The sequence below is a fragment of the Ambystoma mexicanum genome, chromosome 7q (genome assembly GCF_040938575.1).
Source record: "Ambystoma mexicanum isolate Mex_15411 chromosome 7q, UKY_AmexF1_1, whole genome shotgun sequence".
Classification (NCBI taxonomy): Eukaryota; Metazoa; Chordata; class Amphibia; order Caudata; family Ambystomatidae; genus Ambystoma; species Ambystoma mexicanum.
The window spans coordinates 56199783-56221987 of NC_090941.1; the positions used below are offsets into that span (position 1 = coordinate 56199783).

The 22205-nt window shown below is 43.3% G+C and overlaps 1 protein-coding gene across 5 annotated transcripts in view; it reads right to left on the reverse strand.

Moving 5' to 3' along the window:
- The window catches only part of FRMPD4 (FERM and PDZ domain containing 4), a 1539383-nt gene that overhangs the window by 129503 nt on the left and 1387675 nt on the right, over nt 1-22205 (reverse strand). For all 5 annotated transcript variants that reach the window (XM_069639729.1, XM_069639730.1, XM_069639731.1 and 2 more), the window contains one exon: nt 1861-1987. In XM_069639729.1, the coding sequence (XP_069495830.1) occupies nt 1861-1987 (127 nt within the window). The remainder of the gene's footprint in view (nt 1-1860; nt 1988-22205) is intronic.

Here is a 22205-nt window from a genome sequence, read left to right on the forward strand (position 1 = left end):
ATTTGTGTTGCCTCAATTTTGGTGGCTGTTGTATCTTGATTATCCTCTATTACATTCAATAATACATTAATAAAATATCTTATTAAAACACACCAGCATGGTTCCTAGTCCATTGTGAAACGGGGTGTTGGTGGAGGTTGGGTGCGAGACGGGTTAGAGACCTACTCAAAAAGAATCAGTTGTTAACTAACATAAAATAAAAAGCAGTTAATTGTGCGCAACATTCATTGTAGGGGAAGGCGTTCCTTGGCTGGCGTTTGCCATGTAATAAACAGTGATAGACTCCAAGACTCCATGGAAATGGGGACTAACAAAATTACCGGCGCCTGACTTCCCCACCATATATACATTAATACCTGAAAAGGTGCTGGCTTCTGCATGGGGACCAGATTTGCATTGGATTTGCATGGACACTTGCCTGACACCAACCTAGAGACGGACCATTTAAATCTCATTGTGTAAAAAAGTGTTATGTGACTCTTTGCAGAGGTGTGAACACACATTACTTTGGTTCAGAGGCTTAAAAATATACCCATGCACAGTGTGGTTTGCAGCTGCATCTCATGCTGTGCACCATGAAAAAACCTGACCGTGAAAGGGTTTTGTAATTTGCAACTAGCTGTGTGGAACTGGTTGTGGGCATAGAATGCCTACACTTGACCCCTTATGAGTACAGAGGGAGAAAGGGCTTGACTTTCCACAGGAGGGAGAGCTGAGGCCAAGCTGTGCAAGTTTTCTTAGCTATATTTGTCTTGAAGGGGAGGTGTTTGTTGATGTGTAAACTGAGGCACTTGGCACAGGAGGTGAGCCCGGGTGTGAAGACCTCAGGGTTCATGGTTGATAGCCAGGTCTGTATGTCTGGGTGTTCGATGTTGTTGGTGTGGAGTAGGCATTTGGTCTTGGCGGGGTTGAGATTCAAGTATGCACTGGGCATCCAAGACTGGATCAGTGAGAGTAAGGTTTCAAGCCTGTGGATGTCCTTGATGGAGTCCATCTTGAGGTATATCTGTGTGTCATGCGCATATTGGTGGAGGCTGATAGGTTCAAGTTTGGTTGGAAAAAATGATCAGAAATCCTCATGCAAAAATTCTTCTGATGGGAATTCCATAAGACCCCTAGGGTCCCTGGCGGCATTCAGTGTCCCATGGGCCTGGAATTGGGTAACTGGAGAGATCATGGGCCCAACGCCGGTACTTCATTGTGCACCTCCATAACCATGCAAACACTCTTCAAAGTGTGCCAACCCCACCCCCTGTTATACGCAACCCCTTCAATCTCAAAAATGCCAACAAATCGAAAGACCCTGATACTCAAAAATGCATTTATGATAATTTGAGGTAAAAATGCCATGCGGATTAAATTTTACAGTTTTATGTCCCATTTAAAGGAGGAAATCTAAATAAGGCGGCATGCTAGGAGATTGCCATAGACAAAGACTGTTTGGTTATTTGGACTCCATTAAAAAACTATTGCCTGCAGTTTAAACTTTCGGAGAGCGTTTTTGATTTTGATCATAGACATTGGCCCTTTGTAGGCCACTGTCTTCTTAGTTACTCTTTAAAAGCAGTTCTTCTCAATGGATTTAAATGGTGACGCAAAATGTAAATTTTCAAGCCTTTCATTCTGCAGAGTCATAATGAACTGCGGGAGAGGGCGGAGCCTACAATATTTCCGGGTGGGAAATCAGAACAAACATACAAACCTTTAGCACTTAAGGGGACTGTTCGGGGGCCACAAGCTGTAGAACGCTTCCTAATTGTAGAATTTGTTTATTCGCGTTTCTGAGAAAAAATGCAGATGAAGAAATGTTCTTTGCACCGACTTCCCACGCATGCAACACATAGGAGGGGAATGTATTACCTTTTTACCTGGAGGAACCAGGTTTTGATTCGCCTTGACAAGGTGTGAAAGGGCTTTCTTGATATTCTTCTCTTTCATGCTTTGCAGCACCGCAGATGGGAGGAAGGTCTCCAATCCCCATTCCTTCCTGCAATGAAAGGCAAAGCTTCAATTATTCACCCAAGTCTAAATGGAGCCTCTGGTGCCTGTCTACGTGTATCGGCTCCAGTGCTTCTGGGAGATCATGAAGATGCAAATGGTTCACACTTGGGTAACACGTTCTGATGCTTTAACACGCAGAGCTGAGGTGTTTCATTTTCAAGTCTCCGACTTCATTAGGTCATGCATTATTTATGGATCAACAACCTCCCAAAATAAATGTTCTTTTTCTGACACTTTGAAACATCACTAGTACTTAAAGCCACAAGTGATAGATTGCTATTTCCTTTATCCCTAAACACTGCCCAGGGATCTTTAATGGATATCTGTGATTCATTGAATACCAAAGAATATCTAATGCTCCTACAGTCATTGAAAGAGAAATTCAAATTATTATTCAGAACAATAACAAGCTTCACACAGAATGTGGCTTCATTACTTCTCTGATAGGGGGGTGAACCGATGAATTCACTTTTCAGAGAAAGGGACCTCCGACCCTCTGGTCGGTCAGATGTTACAGGGTCATGGCTCCCACGCGGGATCGTGCTCGGTTTAATGCAACATAAGCAAACTTGCTGCAGTATTACCCTTCGTTGAAATAGGGCCCTATTTTGAAATTAGTAGGGTTAATATGGTGCCCCGTCATGCCCCACTGCTAGAGGCAACACAGGAGGTTCATCTCGGATTGTCTTGACGTAGAACCGGCCATGCCCTGCGCAGACAGTGGCCGGGACCTGGTACAACGTGCAGGTGACCATCCCATTGTGGTCATTTCCCCACATTTTGTTCCAGCATTTTTATGGAGGGCAAGCCCAGATGCCCTCTTCCACATCCCCGCCCGCCCCCAACCACCAACTACTTGGAGAATTTAAAAAGAAAAAATGACCTAACCCTGCGCCCCCACCCCCTAAAAGTTTACTGAGAAAATGCTGCAGTGTCAGATACGAGGTTATGAGAGACACTTGTAGAAAGACATCTGATCGATTGGTTTCACAATGTTGTATTGTAGTAAGGATTTGGAACATGAAGCATTTGGCTGTGGCTAAAGCGAGATCTATATTGTTACTGTCGAGATTTTCATCCTTCAAAATGGTCGCCCAAATATGTGCTGTGTAAAATTCCTCCCAGCTCGGGCGACTACCCCACATAAAAATGCAGTGAGGCTGCTCACATCTTTTAGAAACAGCATTGGGTGCACGATTTTCAAAAATAAGTCTTGCACATTAAGTCGTCGTTTAGCCTCTGATAAGCTGTTCAACTGTCCATTCCTCACACACACTGATATCAGTACCCGAAAACGACTCATTACCCAGTGCTTTAATTTGATGTTGGTCTCTAGATGTTACTAACAGGTACCCTGATATCATAGAATAAATATTAGATTTCAAAGAATACTTTCTGCCCAGCCTCTCTTAGTATGTATAATCCACATGGTGGTCTGCAAGCTTAGTTGCAGCTTTACTAACCCACTGAGCATTATCTTATCCCACACCTTCTGCAGATATTGAATACCTTCATTGCTACATTGAGAAACACACATGCATATGATAAACCGTAACTCACACTCTCTCTGGCCAAAGTTATATCAGCCTAATGGTTCACTCAACTCGGAGCCAATCAGCTCGGATATGCAGCACTATACACGGTCACTCCTATTAGCCTGTTGATCAAGCAGATAATTGGTTGGCCAGGTTATACCTTCATGGAATTTGCATGTGGGATCACCTACCTGCAGCTCGACAGAATTGTTTGGACTACGTCTCCCATGTTCCCTCACCATTTTATAAACTGCAAAGTGTGTAGTTCCTGATGCAGTGACATAGTGAAACCCAGCTCATCTTTGTAAGGTATGCAATAATTACAGGTATTCCAAAGTAGACGTATGAAATGCCTATTGAAATTTCTGTAGGTCAGACATCTTGGATGAATAATGCGAGAGAGCTCTATCATCTAAGTGTAAAGCACACTGTGAAGCAGCCAGCTGGCATCAGGTGAACTAAGCACTGCAATGTCGATATTTTGACTTTTCAGCACCAAGAATTTGATGGTGGAACTAGCATTATCAACACGGGAAGGACAGCTGTACAAAGGAAGTTTAAAGAATGTCATTAAGTGGTAAGTAATGCATTGTGAGGCATGGCGGGACCTGCGTAAGGTGTTTGGTAGGATGCAACAGAATTGTGAGAGAAGGGGAAGGAGAGAGTTAGGCAAATAGATGGACCGATGGATGGTTTAGCAGATAGCAGGTAGATAGCGTGGTTAGGCAGTAGAGTAAGAGTAAGAGGAAGTGGGGGAGGAAATGAGGAGGCAAGGGAAAGCCAAGCGAAGGAGCTTTAGAAAGAAGGTGGTGGGAAATAAAAATGAGGTACAGAAATAGATTGAGATTAAGAAAGAGATAGCTAGAAAGAATATATACAGATGGAGCAAGAAGGAGAGAGGGAGAAAGAGAGAGGAGAGGTGGCTATAGTAATACTAATAAGCACGAGTAAGATAGCTATGTCAAGAGCGGGGAAGATGTCTATGTAGAGCATCAATGCATACAAATCTAAGACACATAATGGGAAACCCTAGTAAGGAGGAAATATATACTATGACCAGAAAATGAAACTAAGATAAGAGTCCATCCTCATGTATAAAATGTGTATTATTTGCCTGGGGCCTGCCTATTGTTCCATGCATGTGCACCATAAGCTAAGGCCAACCCCTAAGAAAAATAACTTAAGAATCTAACACAAAGTTAAGGTCTACATATACAACACCTTTAGAATATGCATATCATGTTTTCAGTGCAGTATGACCAGATGAAGTGCCCTGCTTAAAATTCTTACTGTCACTGAACAAAACAACTTCCCAGGCAATGAGATGTCATCAGCGATGTCATCAATGATGCCATTTGTGACGACATCTTTGATTTTCTGGGTGTTAGCCTGACCAGAGCATGGCGGTAGTATGAATTCGGGCTGCATAGTTTACCATAACTGGTACATTAGTTTCATTTTTACATTTTGCCCTGCTGCCATAATCTTCCTTTAACAATGTTCTTTCATTGAATTGCGTAGGTTTTATTAGGGGAACTTAACCATAACGTCCCTTTAACAATGTGTTTTCACTGAATTTCAATCGTTTTTACAACTGAAAATGTTGTATGGTGTTCCAGCACTGTATATAAATTATTATTAATTCCTTTTCTAAAATAGGCGACAGGAGCATAACACTTATTTAACAAATATATTTTTTGCAGCGCATAGTGTCATTTTCAGCAGTGCATGCTGGGGATGCAAGTCATGGTTGAAGTTCTAGGGCAGGAGGCTCGGCCATGACCCCAGCCCCACCAAACCACCTTCATTATCCACTGCATCTAGCCTGCATCCTGGTCCAGTGTCAACTATACCCCCATAACGTGACCATGGCCAGGGTTCACAATACCTGGTGCATGGGCTTTGTCCATGTTGCAGACCTCATTATGCAAATCAGAGTAGACAGTCATCTTTGTCACAGGCCCATTTCCCTGGACCAAAGTTATATCACTATTGTTGTACCTAAATATTGACATATATACCTATAGTGTTCACAAGTGTTCGTAACATCATTGGCTGCCCTCTTATCTGGTAGGCACGGCTTCAACACCCTCTAACTATGTAAAATAAAGATTATAGCATAATAGCAGCAGCGTGTAGGCTTCTGCAACAATGTGTAGTCCATCATCACATAGCCCTGATGATTGGTTGGCACTCTCTCCCAACCTTGCACATTTGGTTCGTTAGCAGCACGTAAGCAACGGAACCCAGGTGCAGGGCAACAAAGTCAGACAACTGCTTTTCTTAGCTAATTAGCCTGCCATCTCTCATCAGTTAGGCCCGAAGCCAAGGCTTCTTCTCTGTAGTGGACCTTGCTGACTGTTCTCTTTGTCTGAACTTTAAAGGAAGTGAAGGTACATTGCTATCTTTGTATGGAGCTTTTTGAATAGGCCTTGTTTCCTGGTCTTAAACCACATGTGAGATGACCATGATTTTGTCCATACTGTCCTTTTATTTAGTGCTGCTTGATTCAATTATATTGGGTGCTATTACTCCTCTTGGCCTCTGGACACTGAGTTGCTCCATCTTCCATGCACTTTCTGCATCTTTGTCCAATACTTGGCACTCACAAATGCTTACTCCTTTACTTAACCTTGAGAGAAATATGTCTTACGTACATGGCTTATCCTCTTCGACTCCTTTTATTCTTTGCAGTTGCTTCTTGCTATGGCATCCTTGATCCTGAGCCACGCAAATACCCTTTGTTCTAGCATTAACCTATAATCCGGTGTCTGTCACCTCTGCAGCCTTGGTCTTTCTCCTTGAGATTTCTTGCTTACCATTATACGATGCCGACAGCCATTTTCTCAACATGGCTGCTTTACTCTTGTTATATTTCCTACTTTGGCAAGCTTCTACGTTGTCACATCTACCTTGCATTTCTGCACATGTACATCAATTACATCTCTTGTCACTTATCTTTTTCATGTATATGATTTTCTTCATATTTGAACATATGTTTACTTCGTTTCTTCAATTACATTTTCATTCTTTGGACTTTCATACATCAGATTCGGTGCATGTATGTATCTTCTCTCTTCATGATATCACTTCTCTTCTGTCCGACTTTACTTATAGTTCTACTATGACCAGTGGTGTCTGCAGACTCATGTCTACTGCCTCAGTTCTGGATACAGTTGATACGGTTATCTGAGTGCATAACCTCTCTTGTACCTTTCATTTGGTATTGGGATGATGCCAGGTGTCATGCACAATGTCCTTTTGCTGTTCCTCCAGTATGACGGAAGTGAGGGGGTGGGCTTTATAGATGACGTGTACATCTGCCTCTCTACATTCCCCCCTTGATCACCTCCTCAATTTTCAACTTTTCTTCACACAGTGATTTCTTCAGAATCCATATTTTTGTCACCCCCCTCAGGTCAGCTGCATTCTTCATATGTACATCCACACGCCAGGTCATATGAAAACACTTCCCAGTTGACTGACAGAACACCCAACATCCCATATAGTTCTTATGATCATTGGGATAATAGAACTTTGTTCCTGGGGGTGCCAAGGTACTTCCTTTCAGGTGCTCAGTCTGTGTTTTCAGTCTGTGTGTGCTCGTCATCATAGCATTCACATCGTTCATCATCTTCATCTCAATAGCTTACTTTACTGTCTTCTTGCATTGTCCTATGAATATTCTTCTAAGAAAGAATCCTAGCAACACCAACACTAGTATTGCTCCCAATAATTTGAAGGCTTTCCAAGTTGGAACCAACAAGACTAGAGATAAAAACCAATCTTCATCTTTGGTCTCATCTACGTCATCCACCATTTTTGTATGTAGTCGACAGAGTAGTTATTGCTTCTGTCATGGTTCTCGACCATTGGCAGTTGTGTAAATTCAGTAAGAATGCCCAATCTTGGCACACAGGCCACCTTCCATTGCTGTAATTAAGTCCAGAACATACCGGTTCTAGAGAGTCATGAGTCTGATGGCACTCAATTCTTGTCTAATCGCATTAAATCATTTTATTGTCGTGTTGATTGTTTGTAGCAGAACCCATTTGGTGATTTGTAACCACTTGACATTCACTGCAGTTTGAATTCTGGCATAAATATATCTGTAAATATCACTGCCGTCCTACTGAGAAATTTGGGCTCATCTGGGATGTCATGATAAACTTCTATCAATTTTGCCAAAGAATAGTTCTCCCTCTTCTGTCGGATGAGGTTGAGCGACCTCCTTTTCCTTTGGTGTGCCTCCATTTTAGGAAATTGGTGATGTGGAGATCACTTTGGGGGATTCCCAATGCAGGAACATGTATTACCAGTAAGGAACATCCTCCTTCCCAATTTTCAGGTAGCTTAATATAAGTTTTGAATCCACAGGCCCAATAGTGGTCCATTAGCATGGCAGTTCCTCCATTCTTTCCCGGCACATCAATTATTTGCTTGCATCTTTTGCTTTACTCCAACTTTGGTCAAACCACTGTTTCCAAAATACAGTCTCGCATTCTTCATTGGCAGTACACACACGGGCCCTGCTTCATTATCAACCCATGTTAATAATTTCAAATACTTGGCCGATTCCTTAAGGCATTCATCATTCACTATTTGCACTATCTGTACTGCTGCTGTCATCAATAAGTATGCACTGCATCCTAACATTCCTTCTTCCCATCCTGTACTGGTGGCTAATTGTCCATATGCCAATAGCTGAGGTCTCTCGCAGCATCCTGGTAATCCTGATGTTTCCCATGTGTCTGAACTATCCAGTCTCTTTTGTTCAACAATACTCATCTGTTCTCCAGTCAGACCTCTGAATGAGTACAGGAGCATTCTGCTTTTCCACCTGGGTCTTTTACCATTTTCTGCATCTTCATATGGGAATGTTCTTTTTGACATCCATCGTAGGGTTGCCCATCTTCCTAAAATTATCCTCCTGTCATGCATGCTGTATTTCTCTTTCTATAAATGTTCTGGCTCTGCTCATGGCATAAGGGATGAGAGAACATACATAGCAGCTCTCATCTGATGTTCTCTCCCCACGTCCTTCATGTGCTGCTACCATATGTTATTCTTTAAATGGGCTGAGGTATCAAAGTATGCATTTATATCCCCATGAACTTCTCCAGCATCTCTCTAAAGTCAGTACATTTGTAAATATCAGGGAAAATATCACTTGTGCTTTTGTTAAGGATAGAAATAGATGTCTCATTGGCCCTCATTACAATCTTGGCGGAGGACCATGGTGCTATTAGCACCATGGTCCATGCCGCTAAGGTTACTATTCCGCCATGGTGGATGGCGGAATTACCGCCCCATTCCAAGGTGAGTGGGGCGGTAATTCCCTATTCACCATTTGCCCTTCCCCATTCCCATTTTTGCCCCCATAGGGCATAATGGGAATGGGGAAGGCCCTAATTACGGCACCGTAAATTACGGTGCTGTAATTAGCTCCAAAGTCCCTTTGCGGGCTGGATTTTTAACGCATGCTAAAAGCAGGCGTTAAACACCAACCCGCAAAGGGACACTTGTAATCAGGCGTTAAGGGTTAACGGCGCCGACTGCGCCGTTAAACCCTTAACGCCTGAGTTGTAATGAGGGCCATTGTTGGACACTTCATCTATATGGTAAAACATTACTTGACAAAATGCTATAATAATAAGGAAATAAAGACAACATATTGTACAAAATGTAGTTACAAGAAATATTGCAAAACAGATCATCAATGTTCTTGCAAACATTATATATTTTACGAACTGGAAAATTTCCATTCTCTTTTATCAAAATGTAATTCCTGTTATCCTTTATAATAATCACACTTTTTTATGACAGAAATTGTATTAGAATTGCAATAATGATCCTTTTAATAGTAGGGGCTGTTTTAGGATTTCCAAAAAGGTGATAATATCACATTTTGTCTCACTAGAGCTGGATAGGATTGATGTATATAAGTGAAAACAACATACAAGAACATGTGTAACATTATAGGCAAGATAAAGTGTTGTGTGCTCTTCTTTTTCGGTTTTCAAGACATTGGGCCTCATTACGAGGTTGACAGTACAACCCGTCGGTAGCCGGTGGGTTGCTGCCAACTCCGTAACACTGTTTCCAGCACCTGACATCCTTGTGCTACCGGGATATCATAGGCAGTGGAATGGTTATTTCCCATTCCAATGGAGTCCATAGAACTCCATGGGAATGGGAAACCTTCAGGGAAAGCATTCCGGTAGGGACTTGAACTTCTGGCAGGTCAGGCCTGCTAGAATTTCCGTGCCCCTTCCAGCAAACTTCCAGTTTGGCTTTCCGGAAAGTGTGCTGGTACGTTGCTACCAGCACCATAATTTCCAGACTGCCAAACTTGTAATGAGGCCCAAATTGTCTCTTTAACCTAACAGGAATAGTTCTGATGTACACTGGAAAAATGGTTTGTTCCACTTTAAATTTGTGAATAATCAAAAGTTTGAATTGTTTTTATTTTGATGATTCTTGTTTTTTCTTGGTAGCCGATTGGGTCTGCATTCGCAGATCTTCTTCTCTTGCTTCACTGTCAATGGGTGCAAGAGGGGTGAGGGTCTCTCTTTTGTAAGGCTTTATGTCATTCAGATGCAGCCAGGCTCATCTTCCTTGGAGCTTCACAGCAGAGGGGTTGACCCCCCTCTACTAGGTACGGTCTTTAAAAGTGGGGCTCATTCCAAGTGCAAACAAAACTCTTAACAAGCACCTGCTCCCCTGGATATAAACTAGGTGGCATTAACAGTTCTATAGGGTGGATCATTTGGCTGTCTTCTTCAATCTTCTTTGACCCTTTCCTCTGATTTTTGATCTGTTTAAAAATAAAAGAAACCTGAACTCCCGGCAGGTCAGACCTGCCAGGTGTTCTGTGTCCCTACCAGCAAACATACAGTTTGGTGGTCCGGTAAGGGTGCCGGTGCATTGCTACTGGCACCTTAATTTCCGGATGGCCAAACTTGTAGTAAGGCTCAAAATGGTCTCTTTAACATAACAGGAATAGTTCTGTTGTACACTGGAAAGTGTGTTTGTTCCCCTTTAAATATGGAAATAATCAAGAGTTTGATTTTTTGTTGTTGTTGATGATTCTTGTTGGCTCTTGGTAGGCGATTGGGTCTGCATTCACAGAACTTCTTCTCTTGCTTCAATGTCAATGGGTGCCAGAGTGGTAAAGGGTCTCTCCTTGGTAAGGCTTTACATCATTCAGAAGCAGCCAGGCTCATCTTCCTTGGAGCTTCATGGCAGAGGGGGTGACCTCCTTTACTAGTACGGTCCTTCAAAGTGGGGCTTATTCCAAGTGCAAACAAAACTCTTAACAAGCACCATGTCCCCTGGATAAAAACTAGGTGGCATTAACAGTTCAATAGGGTTGATCATTTGGCTGTCTTCTTCACACTTCTTTGACCGTTCCCTCCAATTTATGATCTGTTGAGAAATAAAAGAAACACTAGCAGTCATATTTGTTAAATAATCATGCATCTCATCCCCTAATATTTTTGCTAATCTATGGGGATCAGTTTCTATTCGAGGGGGAGGATCAAGTGTTACTCTCATATGGCGTCCATTTACCAACTCATGAGGAGTCAAGTGGTGCTCCGAGCCATGCTGGTTTCTCAGGGCAAATAAAGCAATGGGTAGGCAATGTAGCCACCCCTTCTTCAAAGTGATTTTTATTTTAGTTATCCTCTATTTAAGTAGTCTGTTTAAATGCTTGCAAATACCATTTGCCCATGGGTGATAAGCAGATGAAAGTGTATGCTTTATGCCTAAAAGTAGAGTAATTTTTATGAACCTCTCATTTATAAAATGCGGCCCATCTAGACAAGCACCTCATATCTGAGAAACTTGGCAGCACATGTGGCATCGGGGTGCATGCATGGATCTGCCTCAATCCATCAGGAAAAAGGACACACTACTACTAGCATATATCTGTAGCCATTGCATGTCTGCAACATATCCACATTATCTATATGCAGATGCAGAAAAGGACCGCTGGCTGGGGTATTGTTCCTCTCACTGTTCAAAGGTATGCCCTGCTGTACATTTCTGGCAGATAATTCAATTCACAATGCAATTCACAATAAACTGTGCAATGTGTCCTAACAAATTTGGCAAAAACCAGTCTTCTGCGATCATGGCAGCAAGATTCTCTCTGGTTGTATGCACAGGATAGTGAATCTGATCCAGCACAAATGTGGCGGTATTCCTGCTGCATTTAAGAGCTGGCCAAATCATGAGTTGGGCAGAAAATGGCATTTCACCTCCAGTTGGTTGCTGGAGGTAAAAATGCCAATTTTTGTGCTATTTTGGGCTGTTTTTGGCGCTATTACTGCTGCTGCAATTACTGCCAGCGGTAATAGTGCTCCCCAACCCCATTGGGTCATGTGGACCCAATGGGGAATGGGGATTTGCTGGCCTCAGCAACTCACGATCCGGCGTAATTGTGGCACACTGAGTTGCGGTAGAGCTATTAGCATTGTGCGATATTCCAGCGGTATTACCGCCGGGTAACTGCCCAACTCATTATGAGGCCCTCAGTATACATTGCGCAATCATGTACATAGTACTCCTTTCCTACTGGTTGTGCTATGAATGTCGCTGGATTCACTACTTTACATCTAACAATTTTTATCGCTGGGTTTGAAATAATCACCTCATTTCCTGACGCTCTTTGTGTAGTCAATGTGCTTTTCGGTTTCTCCAAAATGGCAAATAGGGAATTTTCGACAAATAACATCATTGAGTACCCCAGTCTAATACTGGCAGTCTTTTCAATTGCAAAAGCACCAGCATCTAATGCTTGTTTGCAGGGGCAATGCCCTCTCAATACTGGGTCTAGAATAAGTCAATGGTTTGTGTCTGTGTCCTAGCGTTGTTTTCTGCGTAAGAACTGCTGTCATTATCACTCCTTTCGAATGCAAGAATAAGTAAAACTCTTTGCGGAGCTGGTGAGCCGAGGTGGAGAGCCAGTCTGCAGCAGTGTGCAGCCTATCCACTTCATTGTGCAGGACGTACCTATATTTGACCCAACACACCGCGGAGCGGTGAGCGGAGCTGGTGAGCCCAGGTGGAGAGCCAGTCTCCAGCAGTGTGCAGCCTATCCACTTCATTGTGCAGGAAGTACCTATATTTGACCCAACACACCGCAGAGCGGTGAGCGGAGCTGGTGAGCCGAGGTGGGGAGCCAGTCTGCAGCGAAGCAAGAGCTCAATGGAGCCGGAAGTGTGGCCAATTGTGGCCAAAGGGAAAGCCATGCCAAAGCCTACCCCGCAAGGTAGAAATGAGAAGAGTGAGGTGGGATCGACCATCAGACCACCGTCTATTAAAAGAACTACCGAAGCAACGAACCTGGAAGGATCCCTGGAAGGAGCGGATGTACGAAATGAAGTGCTCCAGGGAGTCAGGGGTAAGAAACAAGAACTAGCTCCGTTACCTGTATGGTTGCCATTGGCGAAAGTCCTGTGGTTGGTTTCCCCCATGTCTCCAACACCGCCGGGGTAAGGGCCTCGTGATCCGGGAACTGGAGCACTCGTGGAGGCCGGCGACCGCGAGCGCAAGGAGAGCAGCACCGCAGAGGAAAGCGGCGTAGAGGAAAGAAGGCCTCGCCCCTCTTCCACCCCCTCTGCCGTGTGTAGTCCACCAACCGCCTACGGGGCGAGTGGATCCAGTGCAAAGGCTGTCAGAGGACGGCCCTCGCTGGGACCCAAGCGGGACCTCGGTGGTGGGGAGGGGTTGAGAGGTGGGACCACAGGAGATGAACCCTGGGAGGTGCGGAACGGGGATAGCGCTTCCACCGTTGCGGCCCCGCTCGTGTGAAGGGAAAAGGAAGCCCCGAGTGACGGGACCCCCCCCACCAAACCGATTACCGTGGGTGGAGAAAAGAGCCCAGTAGCGAGCCCACATCTGCTGGGTCTGCGTGAGGAGGGGCAGCTAAGGAGCAAAAAATGGGGTGAAGAATTGGAAAACATGGAAATTCCACATTTCCAAAACAACGTAAAAAATTTAACAACGATGCCTCTTGCCTCAACAAACAACATGTACTTTGTGCAGAAGATTATAAAAACCAAGGCACTGATTCACTCCGCCAACAAGTGCCAAGACCCCTACTCACTCAATGGGGTTAAATCAGCAGCTGGCGAGAGAAAGCCCGATAAGGGCAACAAAAAGATCATTGAGATCTCTACAAGTGAATCAAACGCAGAAAGTGAGAATGATGGTGTGTCGGAAGATGGAGACAAAACTTCAGTGTGCAACTCAGCCAGCGAACCAGAAGACTCCAACAAGGAAACAGAGGGGGAGCAACTAAAGTTAGCAGCTAATAAACAAAGAAAAAAAGAACCAATACAAAAAAGGGGCCGATACCACCAAAGCATAAATTGAATCCAACAAATAAACTGCCGACAAAGGAGTTGAAAGACAAAGGCAACGATGGAGTAAAGGTGATTACAAGGAGAGGAACCGCACTTAAAAACCTGCCTAACCCACTACTATCGTGCCCCCTAAAGGCCTTTTTTACCCAGCAATACAAAAGAAAGTTGACAGCGGAGACCGAAGTTTCAGACGCAGCGATGCTTGAAGTGGCACAAGAAAATCCGCCAGGGTCAAAACTGAGGAAAACGAACCCAATCTGGGCACCTACAGCAAAACCGGCCGAGGAAGAGATCCAACAGTCAGTAAATTTGAACAAAAGCAGCATGGAAGAAAGCACAACCCCAAAAAACAAAAGGGAGGGAGGGCAACCGGCTCCCGGTCCAACAGAAAATAACATCGTCCCCGAGGCCACAGCACCTAATGACATACTTAAAATAATTAAAAAGGACTTGCAGATGAACCCAGCCGATACAAAAGCTAGCGGGGTGGAGGCAAGGAGGGATCTGACACTTCCCATTCAAACACTCCAGGAGGCACAACGGTGGGAAATTGCCGTGGGAGAAATAGAGCATCGGCTTGCATGGACAAAGCCCCACCTGGCGACCTGTCTGCTAAGAACGCCCCCTCCAAAGACCTTGGATGGGGACGGATGTCGGCGAGACTCCTCTCAAACGAACCAAAGATCCTCAGCTGGTCGAACAGTGACAGACCAGGATCTAAGCTCCCCGATGGAGCATTCTGCAATGGACATCCTAGCCATTCCAAGGAGAACCAAGAGAATTCAATCCTTCCCTAAAAATTGCAGTTTAAGTGACATAGCTGCAGCTATGCAGAAAGATTCTCCTAACAAAAAGCCAGACATGATAGCAATCATGTCCGTAATGTCCATTGTATTAGCTCCGTTCCTATACGAAGCCATAAAAGAGCAGATTCAAGATAACACAGCAATTCTCACAAACATGATAACAAAAATGTCACACGTAGAAAGCTACATAACGGCTGTGGAGGATCAGAAAAGTATGCACCAAAAAACCTGAGAAAGTAAAATTGAAGCCCTAGAAAGAAAGATCGAAAGCATGGAACAATTGACTAGAAAACTTACAACACCTCAGTCTTCGCTGTCACATAAACCGCACAAAGCACGGTCTCAGATGGTGAACAGGGAAACCACAACACTGGCTATAGCCCCAGAGTTATATCAAGATAACCTACTTCAAAACAAAAAAAAGACATGTTAACTACCAGAAGCAAGAAGTCATCCGACGGACCCAAGACGCCAATGGAACAACCAGTTCTAAAACTCAAGAAAACAGGCTCTCATGAAGAGGAGATCCAAATCCTTGATGAAGAACTTCCAGCTGACTCCCTTACATCAGATCACCAAGAACAGTGGAAGACTTCATGACTGACGCTGCCCTAATAAATCTATCACAACACTGGGAAAAAAACCCACAGAGATGAAGGTAGTTGACATAAGGACTCACAAAAAAACTGAACTGAACACCCAAAAAAAAGTCTTTGGAGAAGCAAAAAAAACAAGCAAAGAGAAAGAACAACTTGACAATGCTCATCACACCTTGACAGTGATGAAAAAGGGGAATGTCCACCAGAGCAACCATGGCCATCTGAAAGAGGACCACCAGACAGTTTCAAGCGCAAGGACAAGACAGAGGCAGCCCCGGGCACCCGATTTCAACGAGAGAAGTGGAGAAAAGGTAATCCAAAAGGAACAAAGAGACCCGCCTATTCAAGCTTGAACAATTAGATTCCAAAAAAGATTATCTAATACTAAATCGACCAACAGTTTTGCAGATAATGAAGAGAGCCACATCATTAAGGTATATAAGCTTACAACAAAGCTTTGGTGGAGCAAAGGAAAGTGGGTCGACAATTAAGAAGAAGGGCAAAGAAAAAAATGCCAAAGAAGACTGGGCGAATTGGCAGCTAGAAAGAAAAAGGTATGACGGCTGGCAGAAACAACAAAGAGCAGCTCAATATCAACAGGACGCGGAAGAAATGATGAAAAGTTTGGCAACCAACAAATCGAGCGAATTCTGGTTGTTGATAAAAAATGCTAATAATGCACCGAGTACGATGCCGAGCAATGCAGTCTCGGAAGCTAAATGGACAAAGTACTTTACGACTGAATTTGACGAGCCAAAGGAAACTCCTCGTGCGACAGAGTGCAATTCTAATCCAACCAGGGTGGACGTGTCCAACCCCAAAGACATTGAAACAAAAATCAGGAACCTTAAAATATCCAGGGCTCCAGGGCCTGATGGTCTGACAAATATTTATCTCAAACAATTCCCTAATGTGGTCGGAAGTGATCGGCAAGATTTTCAGGGAATGTGAAAGAAAACACCAAATTCCAGAGACATGGCAGAAAGCCGTCATTGTCCCGATATATAAGAAGGGCAGCATGGAAGACCCTGAAAGCTATAGGCCGATTGCACTCCTTGATATTTTAGGAAACATTTTTGCTTCACTCCTGCTGGACCATTTCAGAACCTGGGAAAAAATGTGTCCTTGCAATGATAATCTCCAAACGGGTTTTCAAAAAAAATGGCACTACATCAATTAACATCTTGATAATCAATATCCTGAAAGCAAAAGTTAAGGAAGGGGCACCTAAGGTCTATTTAGCATTCTTTGACCCGTCAAAAGCTTTCGCTAAAATAGACCGGAACAGGTTGTCGTCGAAACTTGAAACCTGGAACTGCCCCCAAGCGGTACTCGACCCACTCAAAGCACTTCACTCACAAACCACCATAAGAGTTACGCTAAACCGTCTAGGAACATTGTCAGAGAAAAACAAGGTCAAAAGAGGGGTTAAACAGGGTTGTCCCCTGGCTCCAGCCCTATTTATTGCGTTCTTGGGAGACTTCCAACACTCTGAAGCAAATATCAGGACCTTTCTGCCAAAAATAGGATAAACCATCATCCCGCGACTTCTGTACGCGGACGATGTGATCCTGATTGATCAGACGAAAATTGGTTTGCAGCGTAAATTAACTAACCTGTCAAGATACATTGACGAAAACCACCTTGAAATAAAAAAAAAAAAAAGTTATGATAATCGTGAAACTGCCAAAGAAACAATCGAAACAGCAGTCCTGGTTCCTCTATAACATCAAGATTGAAACGGTAAAAAACATTAGATACCTTGGAGTCCAAATCGACAGCTCACGAACGGATATGGCAATGCAAGACATGCTCTGGGACAAAGCCAAAAGATTAACATCTGCAATGAGAACTGTAGACAAGAAGTTCTGGAAGTTTTCATTAATTCCGGCAATTAACTTCTATTAGACAAAAGTGGTACCAGCGCTGGCGTACAGAATGGAAGCCTCACTGGCTATCCCTCAGACGATTTGGAACAAGTCAGAGGGTCTGGTCTGGTAAGCTGTCCTCGGTGTACCGAAGTTAACATCAATGGCTTCCATTCGAAGAGAACTGGGTCTAGTAGCCCTCGCATCTATGGTTGACCAAAGCCCCATGAGATTTTACAGAAAAATAATCCTGGCAGACTCGCTACCCGCATACAACATCATCAAAGAAGAACTTGAAAACGGTAAATGCAAAGCTCTTAATAAGTGGGTCGAAAACAGAAAAGAAAAGCTTTCCAAAAATAGTATGCAGAGAAATAGAGCTAAAAGAAAATCCGGACAGAATTAAACAAAAAATGGAAGAAATGGACTGGATTCATACGATTGAGAAAGCAGTAGAAAACAAACTCTTAATCCATCTTCCCCCTACGTTTAACAAATTGAAAAAGCTGCTAAATTACTGCGCCAAATTTCCGGAAAAAAGGAAAAGAATTCTTTTTATGAAAGCAAGATTAAATTTGCTGCTAACTCAGGAAATTGTAACCATCCGGGGTTCTACAGGCAAACAGGGATGCCGTCTATGCAAAAAGACGGCGGTGGCGGAAACCCTAAAACACTTGGTAATAGTCTGCCCCAACACCAAACAAAACAGATCTACCTACCTCTTACCTCTGATTTCGAATCTGTGGATGTAGCAAGAAGACGACCTATGGAACAGACTTATATCTGGAGAAACTACCAGATGGACAGTGTCCATGGTGAATTTAATCAAACTAGCATTCCGGCAGATCAACGAGGCATCTTCCATTCCATCGCCTACTTAGAGATCCGAAATGGCCCTGCATGTCGAGCAAAAACAGGGTTCTGTCTGACCAGCTCAGAGGTATCGGTAGATCTGTAGGAAGAACCATTGCGAAATTTGAGATTGGGACTATACAATCGGCAATCAAAACTTTGATAAAATTCAGGATTTCCCTGAATAAATGACAAAAAAGAAAAAAAGAAACTCTTTGTTAAAATCTGGTATACCAATAACACAGAGGCTGTACAAATTGCCCTTTTCAACTCTTCAAATCCTTGTGTCATATCATCTGTCCATGTTGTCACATTTACCTATTTGTGCTACTTTAAGCCCTTTCAAAAGTAGTCTAATATATGTGCTGTAATCAAAAACCCATTCCCTACAATAATTACATAGGCCTACAAATTCCTTCATTTCTCTCACTGTTTTAGGTCTTAGAGCTTTCATGATAGCTTCTGCTCTTTCTGGTGTCACTTTTCCCCACTCTTGAGAGATTAGCTGTACTGTGTACATGACCTTTTCCTGACAATACTGTAGCTTCTCTTAGTTTACTTTGTGCCCTTTTTATTCCAATACTGTCATTAGCTGGACTGAATGTTCTCTGCCTTTATCTTCTGTCTCGCTGTACACTAATATGTTATCCACACACTGAATTATTGTGCTCTCAAGTTGTACATTACCTAGGTCCATCTGAAGAACCCTATTAATGATTGATGGGGGACTCGCAGTACCATTGTGGTAATCTTGTATGTTTCTACTGCTCATTTCTATATGAAAAGAAGTCAAATCTTGGGAGTCCTCATGAAGTGGAATTGAGAAGAAGGCGTTCTATAAATCTACTACTGTGAAATATTTGCCTTTGGCTGGGATGTTGCATAATATCGTAGCTGGTTTCAGAACCAGATGAAACTCTGCTTTGAAAATATTGTTTGGGGGAATAAATCTCCATGGCCCCCCCCATTGATTTCTTTACTGGGTAGAGAGCTGTCTTACATTTGGAGTCTGACGGTACCAGTATTCCCTGCTGTTCTAATGCAGAAATTGTCTCAAATATACCTTCATCTGCTTCTCTGTACATGGGGTACTGTTTTGCTCGTGGTAAAACTGCTCCTGGTTTAGGTTTGATTTGGACTCCACCTGCTCCACTCAATAGAACCACGTCATATGGATTATTGGTCCATAAGATGCTTGGCACCTTTTCTAAATCTTCCTGGGAAAATGATGGTTTGTTTTTTATCAATGCCATTCTCTGTGGTATTTCCCTACTCTCAACTTTTATGGGTAAGGCTTATGAAAAATACCATTTCATCATCTGAATACTCATCTCTGAAAAACTCCTCACCTGTCAAATGTGTTAATCCATACCCTTTGTCAAGAGCTATTACTGTACTCCATGCTCTTCCTTCATCATCCGTCCCATGAACAATCACTCTTTTCTCTCTTACTATTGCTGCCTCTAGTTCTATGGGAATAACCTGTCCTTCCTCGTCATCACTTGGTATTTCTGGCCTAAACAAAAAATCATTATGTATTGTCAGCAATTTACCTAGCAGTCCAGGAAGCCATGTCAACAAAATGTTTGCTCCATACAAAAATACTTTCTAAGGTTACACCTCACAATTCTTTTTGTCCTGTAAATGGTTGTATGAATTCTCTAACATTCATATAATGTATTCAGGGAGTGGAACATATCCCTTTGTCAGTAAAAGATATTGGGCCTCATTCGGAGTTTGGAGGTAGTCATGGCGCTATTAGCGCCATGGCTGCCTCCAAATCCTTACCGACTCCGCCCTGGTTAATGCCGCTTATTAACGCCCTTCATTCCATGGTTGGCGGGGGCGTTAATTCCCCATTCACCAGGGCCCTTCCCCATTCCCATTTGAGCCCACATAGGGCTCAATGGGAATGGGGAAGGCGCTAATAACGGTACCGCAAATTGCGGTACCGTTATTAGCACCAAAGTCCCTTTGCGGGTCCCGTCCTTAACGCCTGGTAAAACCAGGCATTAAGGGAGGACCCGCAAAGGGAACTCGTAATAGGGCGGTAAGAGTTTACCGGTACCGGTAATCCCTTACCTCCCACCTCATAATGAGGCCCGTTTTCATGTTAAGTTTTGTCATCAAGTCACGTCCTAATATGTTAACTAGTATCTGGCGAGAATACAATAGTGGCATAGAGATGTCATGTTCTATTGAAATTGGTAACTCATCAGTAACAGAAACTAAACTCAAAGCCCCAGAGAATCCCTGTGCATTCAGGGTGAGACCAGACATTGGGTACTTTCCCTCTCAAGCACAGGGACAAGTTGCTCTTGTGTCTACAAGAAAAGAGAGATGTCTTGGCTCCTATCACTACCCTGACTCTCAGTTCCTCTTGGGGGTCCGGTATCACATATAGTACTGAATACATGAGGTCGCTCTGTGGGCTTTCCTATTGTGGATATAAATTCATCTCTGTACCCCTAAAAGGATTTCCTCACAACACTTTCACACTCCCTATCAAGGACGTAGTTGTTTGCGGGGCTCCTGTATTCGTATTCCATTGTGGCATCATTGCCTGTTATGTTGGAGTATACTGTTGGGTCTGTACTTGTGTTTGTATAGGTGCTTGCTGTGGTTGCTGTTTTGGTGACTGTTATTGCAGCAGAACCTGCTGCGTTTGATGCATTTGTGGCCGATGCATCTGATACTGCGTGTGATCTTGGGCATAATACTCCGGTGGTTCTGTACTATACTGTGAAAAATAGCCCATCCCCCCTCTTGGAGGTTGGCAGTTCTACCACATGCCATCTCTACTTGTACTTGTGTGGGACATATGTTCCATTCTTCTACAATTACAGCACTGTTGTGGCTGTCCTCCATTAAATCCTCCTCCCCTCGAGGGTTTTGAAATCTGCCTCCTCGTCCTCTTGTTCCATTCCCTCTACCACGTGGCCAAAAATTGTACCTGCCCTGATCTACCGGGTACCCTACATTGATTGGCTGTGTAGGCTGTAACTCTTTTTTTCTTATTCTTCTCTTGCAGAAATAGACAATGATGTATAATAGTCAACTGTATTTCTGGCCATGGCTTCGCTTCCATCACTACCTGTTCTTTCATCTGCCTTTGCACTGGCTCAAGCAATCCCTGGCATAAAATATGATAGAATAATGCTATATTCTTATCCTATGGTTCTCTCGCTTAAGACACCGACATTCTTGAATCTACTGAACATAAGCAACAGAAGCTTCATTCTCTCCCATTTTCCTTGTCATAATTGTGCCCATATCTGATGCATCAGTATACTGTACTCTAACTGCCCTCCATATGGTCTGCTCTGCAATTATTAAATGCCGCTTCATCATGCGTAAAGTTTTTTGCTGTCACACTCGCATACCCCACCCAGCTTTAAATGTCATGAGCCCTCTGCCCTAAGATAGCTGCTACTAGGGATTTCAGGTCACCCACTGCTAATGTCATTCCCACTGTCATTCCTTCTAACTCATAAATTCACTTACCTGCTCCTGTGGTCAAACTAGGCAACTTGCAATTTAAATTATCATTATCCATCTGCAGCCATCTATTGTGGTTGTCCGCCTTTCTCTAATAACGAGAATTGTGTAAACCCTGTTTTATAATCCAACCCACCTACACTTCTTGTCTTCCAGGTAGGGCTAGTTTCACTGTTCTTTTCATCCTGGCAATGACCACAATCTACTTACATAAGGCAGGGATATTTCCCCTACACTATGCAACTGTCCTTCTGCTCATTTGGGATATGATATAGCCTCTGGTGTTTTTATTTCTGGTTCTTCTAAATCTGACCACTTTACCCCTTTTCATACATCTAGATCTATCGAGGAGCCACACATGCCGTCTTCTCGTGCTCTCTCATGTTCTTCCTTTTCTTGGTCTGACATCATTATACCCCAACTGGTATAACTGTTATCCATTTCATCATCATCAAGATCTGGTATGATTAGGGGCAGCGTTCTTTGTGTGTCCATCATTATGTCATCCAATGTACCCTTGTTTCTCTCGGTGGAGATCCTTCGATACTCCCTTTGGTCTCATCCTTTTTCCTCATTTGTCTATATAATTCCCTGATCCTTTTCACTATGCTTTCTGCCTCATACTCATCAGCCCATGTCGGTGCTCTAGGTATGTCATGCAGCCCCCTATGGA